The 9,498-nt window shown below is 39.4% G+C and overlaps 1 protein-coding gene across 1 annotated transcript in view; it reads left to right on the top strand.

Moving 5' to 3' along the window:
* The window catches only part of tasp1 (taspase, threonine aspartase, 1), an 81,775-nt gene extending 72,856 nt beyond the window's left edge, over positions 1-8,919 (top strand). The window contains exon 13 of the mRNA XM_080200009.1: positions 6,837-8,919. Within this exon, the coding sequence (XP_080056135.1) occupies positions 6,837-6,929 (93 nt within the window). The 3' untranslated portion in view covers positions 6,930-8,919. The remainder of the gene's footprint in view (positions 1-6,836) is intronic.
* Positions 8,920-9,498: the final 579 nt, after the last annotated feature.

Here is a 9,498-nt window from a genome sequence, read left to right on the forward strand (position 1 = left end):
CCTTGCATGTTGTTGTGGATTTTGGATCATGGCAAAACATTGTTTTTTGTTCTTGTACAGTTTCAACTATGCTACCAGCCATCCAGTATGTAACCCAAGAGGCTATTTTTCATGTATGGATCTAGAAAATGAACACTGATTTGCATCTGGCTTGTTCTTCCCTGAAGTGGCGTGGGCAGGATGAAAAATTTTGTAATGTTGGGAATCGTGGGATAGACATATCTCCAGGCATTCTGTAATGCTGCATGTTGTTGCTTCAGCCAGCTGTGTTGCTCTGTATGATTTGTTTTGGTTGGTTATCAGAGCATTTTCTGAATTTTTGTTTTGGTTGAGCCAGCTTGCTTGGTACTGTCTCAAATAACCCTGTCTGTAATAGTCATGGTTTTCATGATGCTTGGCACATTGGAGCAGGAGGAGACCATTTAGTCATTTAGCTTGGTTCTTCCATTGTGTGTGTGTGCATGCGACAAAGGTGGCCATTTGACCTATTGTTAGAAAGGAGAGAAAGGAGGCCAGAAAAGAGAGATCAAGCCTAATTCCACTTTCAGGATATACATGTCAAGGCTGCAGACCAAATGCCATGTGGGTTTCTGCCTCTCTTGCAAGCAGTGTCCAAAAAGGCAGCTCATCACCACCTTCTCAAGAACAATTAGGGATGGGCAATGAATGCTGGCCAAGACAGTGAAGCCCACATCCATGAATTAATTTTTAAAAATCATTTGCATAGATAGGGATTTTCAGCTACTCCCTTATAAATATCAATGGCTTGTGAATTGCCCTCATGGTTTGAATCATCATAGCATTTTAGAATCCTACAGTGCAGAAGGAGACCATTCACCCATCGAATCTGCACCAACCGCAATCCCACCCAGGCCCTATCCCCGTATCCCCATGAATTTACCCTAGCTAGTGTCCCTGACATTAAGGGGCAATTTAGCCTGTCCAATCCACCTAAGACACATCTTTGGACTGTGGGAGGAAGCCGGAGCATCTGGAGAAAACCCACGCAGACACAGGGAGAACGTGCAAACTCAGCACAGACAGTAACCCAAGCCGGGAATTTGAACGCATGTGCCTGGTGCTGTGAGGCAGCAGTGCTAACCACTGTGCCACCACAATTTTTAATGCAAATTTTTAATTATTGTTTCATGGGATGTGGAAGGTGGTGGTAAGCATCATGCTTAATCCATTCCACCTGATGCAGGTACGCCCGCAGCGTTGCTTGGAAGGGAGTTTCAGGATATTGATCCCATGGCCATATGGAATAAAAGGCTATGATAGAGTTCCAAGTGGCAGCACCATAGTGCAGTGATTAGCACTGTGCCTCACAGCACTAGGGACCTGGGTTCGATTCCCAGCCTAGGTTACTGTCTGTGGAGTTTGCATGTTCTCCCCGTGTCTATGTGGGTTTCCTCCAGGTGATCCTGTTTGCTCCCACAGTCCAAAGGTGTGCAGGTTAGGTGAATTGGGCATGCTAAATTACTGCATAGTGTCAGGGGGACTAGGGTAACAGGTAAATGTATTGGCCATGCTGGATTCTCCCTCAGTGTACCTGAATAGGCACTGGAGCACGGCGACAAGGGCATTTTCACAGTATCTTCATTACAGTGTTAATATAAGCCTATTCATGACTAATAAATAAACTTCTAAGTCAGTATGGTGTGTGTCTTGAAGGGAAACTTGCAGATGATGCGTTCCCATGAGTCTACTGTACCGGTCCCTCTTGTCGGTGGAGATGATGGGTTTGGAAGGTGCTGTCAAAAAGTACACTGGTATAATGCAGCTTATGTATAGTACACATTTTGTTATTGTGCATTGGTGAATGGGATGTATGCAAGTAGGCTGTTTTGTCCTGAATGGTATCAAGTTCTTAAATGTTGTTGGAGCTGCACTCATACTCCTGACTTGTGCCTTGTAAATGATGGACAGGTTTTGGGGAGCCTCAGAATCCCCAATCTCTGATTTGTGCATATAGCCAGTTTACATAGGTGGTCTAGTTCAGTTTCTGCTCAATAATATTGATAGTGGGGGATTTAGCAGTGGTAATGCCATTGAATATTAAGTGGAGATGGTTAGATTCTGCCTTGGTGGTCATTGCTTGGCATTTGCATGACATGAAATTGCCACTTATCGGCCCAAGCCTGAATATTGTCCGCATCTTGCTGAATATTAATATGGACTGCTTCAGTATCTGAGGAGCTGTGAATGGTGCTGGGCACTGTGCAATCATCAACAAACATAGCCACATCTGACCTTGTAATGAAAGGAAGGTAATTGATGAAGCAGATGAAGATGGTTGGGTCTAGGACACTGTCCTGAGGAATGAATGCAGCAATGTCCTGGGACTGAGACGATTGGCCTTCAATCAGCACAAGCTGTGCTCGGAATCACTTGAACCAATGAACAGAGTTCTCCCCGCCTTCCCATTGACTCTGGTTATGCCAGGGCTCATTGATGCCACATTTGATCAAAGATTGTGCTGATGTCAAGGACAGTCACTGGTTAGTTATGTCATTTTTATAGGGGAGGAGTAGACTGTTTATTCTTAAATTAAATATATTTGTAAGAGATCAAATTGAAAACAGTCAATTTAGCTAACTTCTGTTGCATGTTTGAAACAGGTCAGTGAAAGAATATGATCTGTTTAAAAGCAGTATTTTGTTCCTCCTCTGATTTTAAAATTATTTTACATGCTTGCCATAATTTATTTTCCAGTCAGCTGCTCTGTGTACTCTGACCCATCTGTATGTTGGATTTTGGAAGTTTTTTTTGCCAACATCTGTTGTCTTGATCAGTGGTGATGAAAGCGGCTTTTTTATGGCATGTGGAAAGGCTGGAGATATTGTTGCCAGTATTGGAAAATAATAGACTTCAACCTGGTATAGGAACAAAGCAAAAGCTGTTGACCTGATCTCTACAGGTGCAGATTCTGGTCTTCTAATTTTTGCCTTTCTGTTCTTTTACTAGTTAAACACTGTGGGAATTACAGTAAATATAAACTCTTTGAAGAGTAATGTGTTTCGCACATTATTTCTCAGCACATTTTTGGCATTTTACAGTTACCTAATTTACATAAATTTAATATTCAATTTGTGTATAATGTTTTCAGTACATGGCTTGAGCAGAGTACCCCACCCCTCTGTAATAATCATTAGTTGGGTAAAATAAATTCTATGGAAATTAGATATTTGAGTACACGCTTTTCCATCTAGTACTTGTGCTTGAAAATAACTTAGTTTTCTCTGTATTAGTCCAGAAGGCAGACCTCAAAATCACTACAGTGCAGGAGGAGGCCATTCAGCCCATCAAACCTGCACTGAAAACGATCCTGTCCAGGCCCCATCTCTACAACTCCACACATTTACCCTGCTTGTCCCTCTAACACTTAGGGACAATCTAACATGGCCATTCCACCTAACTTCCACATCTTTGGACTGTGAGAGGAAACTAGAGAATCTGGAGGAAACCCCCGCAGACACGGGGAGAATATGCAAACTCCATACAGTCACACGAGGCCGGAATTGAACACAAGTTCCTGGTGCTGTGAGGCAACAATGCTAACCTAAGATCTAAACACTGTCATCGGATCCCTCCTAAGTTCGCTTTATATTTTAAGTTCTCACCCTAAGTCCCTTTCGGATGCAATATTGTCCTGATCTTTTAGGGCAGGGGCCTCCAAACTATGGCCTGTTAGCCACATCCAGCCTGCAGTGGGCCGCATCTGAATTGGAATTTGGAGACCGCAGCTTTAGGGTGTCCTTAGAAACATAGAAAATAGGAGCAGATCATAAGCCCCATGAGCCTGCTCCCCCATTCTGTATAATCATGGCTGATCCTCTATCTGGCTACTTCCCTTCTCCCTCTTTTTTTAAAAAAAACCTTCAAACCCTATTTTTCAGAGCATATGTTTTCAGTTAACTCTGACACCCTTTTTAATCTCTTATTTATTTACTTTTTTCCCCCAAAAAACACCGAGACATTTTCTACGTTAAAGATTATTTAGAGTATTTTGTTCCCTCCTCTTTCATGAATAAGTAACAGATCCAGTTAACCTCTTGTTCTTCTGATCGATTTTCATATTTATTACATCCTAACCTAACAGTGACCCTGTTGTTTCCTGGACTGAGTGTTTTGGTCTGTCTGCAGATGCAGGCATTTTGAAGCGATAAATCGAGTCAGGCATCTGCTTACAGTTATGTCATTAATCCTTCATGTTTCTTCAGCTGTAATGTCTAGAGTTCTCAGCTTGCCACCATTTTTTGTTGTGCTGAGGTTGTATCTACAAAAATCCTTTAAGTAAACCACGAAAGAGAAATCTTGCCATTGTGTGATTCCTTGTAGTACAATGAGAATGATGTATTTGACTTTGACTTTTTTTCACTCACGAAAACATATCTCAACTGTGATAGGAGTAGTGTATGATTCCTAAATGCACATTATAAAATTTCCATTTGGAGTTTTTATTATTCCCTCAGAGTTTTCTGCCAATCCAAATGTTCTTTCGAACGTAAATCTGTATTTTATACACTCCTGTTTGCAATCTGTTGACCAAATGTAAGAATGTACATCAGGATTTCACCATGCCAGTGATTTGGCTCTTGACATTACCTCAAGCCAGATCAAGTACTAACTTGGTCAAACCCTTCTCTCCACACACAGACACATGCTAGTCATTTCCTATTGCTTAAATATAAAGCTGTTATTTGTCCCATGTGTTTGTTTTAGAACTGCAAAGTCACCCCCTTTGTCATATTTTTCTGATCTGTGCAACAGTTTAAAGCAATTGTTTTGTAAGAGTATTTTTTGATCTTCGAAGCCTGCCTTTTCTTCTTTTAACTTGGTTTCCATTGTAGTAAGCCGATCAAGTTTACTGTCAGTAATTCAATGCTAGAATTACTGACAGACGACTTTGAAGATTGTTAATATTTGTGAACATTTTGAAAAGCATGCCGAAAAATTGCAATACACTCTCCAACACAAAATGCCCCAGAATTGTAGGAAGCTTTTTCATACTCTTCTGTAGAAATCTCCACTGGGGTAAGATGTCATGAAAATACTAAAGGAAGGATGGGATTGGAACATCCAGTCCACTAAGCACCACCCATCCACTTAGTGTAGCCACCTGCACCATTTACCCCACACTTTGCACAATTCTCTAGGAGAGGTGCAAAAAATCTAGAAGCCAACGGAAAGAAAAAAACCTAGCTGTTTCTCTCGCCTCTCCCAAATAACCAAACAAAACTTCATAATTCTGAAATCCTCTTATTTTCAATTAAAGCAACCTTTCCAGATGTATCATAGCTTGCTATGGCTCCTGCTCTGACCAAGACCGCAACAACTACAAAATGTTGTGAATGCAGCCTAGTCCATCATACAAGCCAGCCTCCCATCCATTGACTCCGTCTACACTTCCCACTGCCTTGGAAAAGCAGCCAGCATAATCAAGGATCCCAAGCACCCTGGACACTCTCTCTTCCATCTTCTGCCGTCAGAATCAAAAGTCTGAGAACACGTACCAACCAACTCAAGAACAGCTTCTCGTGCCTCACACTTTTGAGCGGACCTACAATGTATTAAGTTGACTGTTTCGCTACATCCTATCTGTGACTGTAATGCTATGTTCTGTGCCTTCTCCTTTCCTCCTTCCTTATGTATTCTATGAACGGTATGCTTTGTCTGTATAGTGTGCAAGGAACAATACTATTCACTGTATCCCAATACATGTTACAATAAATCAAATACCCTGTGATGTAAAACTAGAAATGTGATCTCAAAACATTATCTCGTCATCTTCTGGGGAATTCATACTCACTCCAGGGGCAGTGGATCTAAAAAATGCTGTACTCCAAGGATCAGATCCAACTCCTTTGCTTGTATGTTTTATGTACAAAATCCAAGGCCTTCCCATGTCTTATCCATCTCAATGCAATCCAACAGGACAGAATCTTAATTCTACTTTTGTTTTAAAACCTTAAATCGTAATTTATAGTTGTGTTTTTCTGATAAAAGCAGCCCAGTAACTTGAGCTTATCCTGATAAGAGAGTCTTAAGGTATTTTTAGTTGCTCTTCTTTGTACCCCCAGTGTGTAGGGAGAATGTCAAGGCTTAGTACAACCTAATAATTAGTTTAATGTATTTTTGTAATCACACAACCTAAAACCTTATGAACTTTTCCAATACCCTTGTGTATCTTTACTGATTTATTGTACAATTAACTCTTGTATTAAACTCTAATACAAGTTTTTGATCTTCATATTGTGACATCTTTACCAATGACATTATTTGCCATTTTGTGCTGGGATCTATGTAAAAAATATATCCAAACTTCTGAACATCCACATGAAGAGTTTGCTTTGTTCCATGGCATTGGAAGGTTTGCAGATTTAGTTTGTATTGAATATCATTATGTTGTAACCCATTCCATACTCAAAATAATTTTTCTATTTTTGGCCACGTGATCCGTCCATGCCCCCGCCACCTCTTTGGATAAAAGGATGGGGAGGAAAGATTTGGTAGTTTGTCAACATTGCAGCTAGGAACGTATGTGGTCATCCAGTCGATTCATGATGTTCTAGTCCTTAATAGCTCAAGTGTTCCTTAATATCTCTCTCTACTTTCCCACAGCCAGTATATAGAGGGATGCTTGAACTCTGAGAAAGTGCATGCTGGATGCAGATGTAGTTTATTGCCAGCATAAATTGGTTGGATGGTATTTATCAATGACACTGTAGTTCAATTTTTTGATTCCGAGTGAGTAATTGAGGCAATGTTTGAGTCCACATTGTGCAGCTGTGTTTATCTGGAATTCTAAAATGGATGAATCTGTTTATTTACAGACTCACATTTCAAGGCTTCCACCAGGAGCTGTGGCTGGACAGTCGCTGGCAATAGAAGGTGGTGTCTGCAGGCTTCGAAACCCTGTGACCTGAATACAGTTGACTTCTTTAAGATGGCATCACATTGCAGCCTCAGACTACCCAGCTATAATGTATTTCATATATTTTAATTATGTAAAGGATATTGAGAGTTTTATCTTTTTTGATACAATAATATTTGCACTTTGTACTTTATGTATCCTGATTATGCTGGTAAGTGCTGCTTTATTCTGAGCATTTCATCTCTGCTTAAAATGAAGATGATTGCAGTTGGTTTGTCTAGAGTGTTCATCCTATTAATTGGGATTTTTTTTGGTCTAATATACAGTCTAATGTGAAAGAACCCTTCTTCCTGATCAACTTGTTTTATACAATGCATTGCATTCCACGTTTGCCATCTGATTCAGGTAATATATGCTATATTAGACACAATATTTCGTAGCTATTGGGTGGTCCAACTTCAATATTATTTGTTTCATTTCATAAAATAACTAGTTATTTAGTTAATATCACATGTACCAATCTTGGGGCTGCTAATAATTTGGAGATTTGATAGATATCTCCATTTTACATTTACAGGGGGAGCTATAATAGATGTGATTGTGTGCACAGCAGTGCGCTGTAACACGTTAAGCTTAGCATTCAGCGATCTAAATGTGAAACTTTAACCTTGTGCAATTAGTACTATCATACAGGACATCTTCCTGAGTTCGTTGGCAACTTTGGCTGAAAATATGGTAGCGTGTAATGTACGTGAAAATTATATACTTCAGACGTAAATAGTAAAACTGCACATTTAACAAGGATGTGCAATGGGTGTAGGTCCTCGATGTTTTTATTTTTATTTTAAATTGCATACAATTAAGAGTCATTAGGTATACACTGAAGTCAAATTGACTGCACCATGATATCCTGTAAAATGGTAATTCTTTCACATTTTCTTTAATGATATGTTCCCCAAACACTGGTGTGCACAAACTCGCTTCTGCCGCTTTTGCAATAGTGCAGCTTCTTTTCAAGAGGAGCACCTGATGTGGTGGACCTATCTAGCTTGCAATGCAAAGTTTATCTTTCAGCATCCATCCTACTTGCTGCAAGGGATTGTGATTAATGAATCTCCTAACTATAACCTCTTCCTGTTGTTCTGAAATATCCTACTGTGGTCAGTAGGAGAGTGCAAAATCTCAGCCAATGAATCAGTCCCTAAGATTTTGGACTGTTGAGGTTTGATTATTATATCTGATGTATTAACCCCAAGGTAGTCTTTAATTGTGGATCTGGGACAATCGTGGTGGCGAATAAATTTTAAAAATATAATGTTGAAAATAGATACATTTTTGGGTAATTAAATTGCAATTTCTATTCATGAAAATGTGAAACATTTCTCACGTTATTGCAATTACATGGCAATGTTCTGCTTTTTAAAAGTAATGTCATGTGATTGTCACTACATCTGGTGACATTTCTTCTCCCTGGATTTCAAGATCGTGTTTAAAGATGTGCCTCAAAGCTGCATTTGAAGCAATATCAAACTTGTCACAACAGATCAGCAATTCGAACACTGTTTTGAATTGCAGGCCCCTATTAAATGTGTGATCAAAAAGGACAAAAGGTTTTTAATAATTCTCTTACCGTCAGAAAGCCAATGATTGGCAATTTGTTTCTTTAATGAAATGTTTAAAAGTGCTGAACTTTGACTTACAGCCATGGAAACCCAGATTGTGATGGGAGGGGAGTAATGAATTTGTTTTCCACTAACCATGGGCTCAAGTTATCATGTGTAAATTTGGATATTTACAGTTGAGTTTGGATGTTTTACTGTACATTGTGTTTACAGCAAAAGGTAAATAGTTTTGTATATGTAACTCGATCTTAAGCAAGAATTAATCAGAAAAGAATTGATGTTGCACTGTATTAATTCCACTATATGTTATATGTAAACTGCCAGGGCTAAATGAAGAGCTTTAAAGGTGCTTTTAATTGATGATTACAAATTATTATGCTAATGTTTTATAATCTTTAATAAAATTTTTGGGAAAAAGGATTCTCCCTGTCTGTCGTCTCTGTCTCTCTTTCTGAATGTCATAACCTGAGTGTATATGTCTGTTTGTAAATTCAGCAATAAAGCAAGGATTTGAATGTGCATCAAGACTTGTAGTCAAAGGGAAGTTGGATGTTAAAAAATTAAAATAAAATGCAAGATTAAATGTCCCCTCCTTTTTGTGTGGTACCAGCACTATGTATCTAGCACAGGTGTGCCTCAATAACATTTTGCAGTGTCCAATGGATGAAGCATTTGGAAAGTACACACATTAAACAACACAATGACAGTACTTATATTTATCTTGATTGTATGTATCTCAGTTATTCCTGAGAACTAAAATTATGCTTCCAGATGTGGTTGCTGAAAAGCATAGAGCTGAGAACAAGATAATGCCATTTGGCCTGACATAACAATTCTTCCTGCAGCCTGTTCTCAGTATTTTCTTCATTTGTTCATGGGATGTGGGCATCACTGGCTAGGCCACCACTTATTGCCCATCTCTAGCTGCCCTTGAGAAAATGGTGATGAGCTCCCGCCTTGAACCACAGCAATCCACGAGGTAGGTACACCCGCAGTGAT

This window comes from Carcharhinus amblyrhynchos, chromosome 12 (assembly GCF_965287045.1).
Source record: "Carcharhinus amblyrhynchos chromosome 12, sCarAmb.v2.hapA, whole genome shotgun sequence".
NCBI lineage: Eukaryota > Metazoa > Chordata > Chondrichthyes > Carcharhiniformes > Carcharhinidae > Carcharhinus > Carcharhinus amblyrhynchos.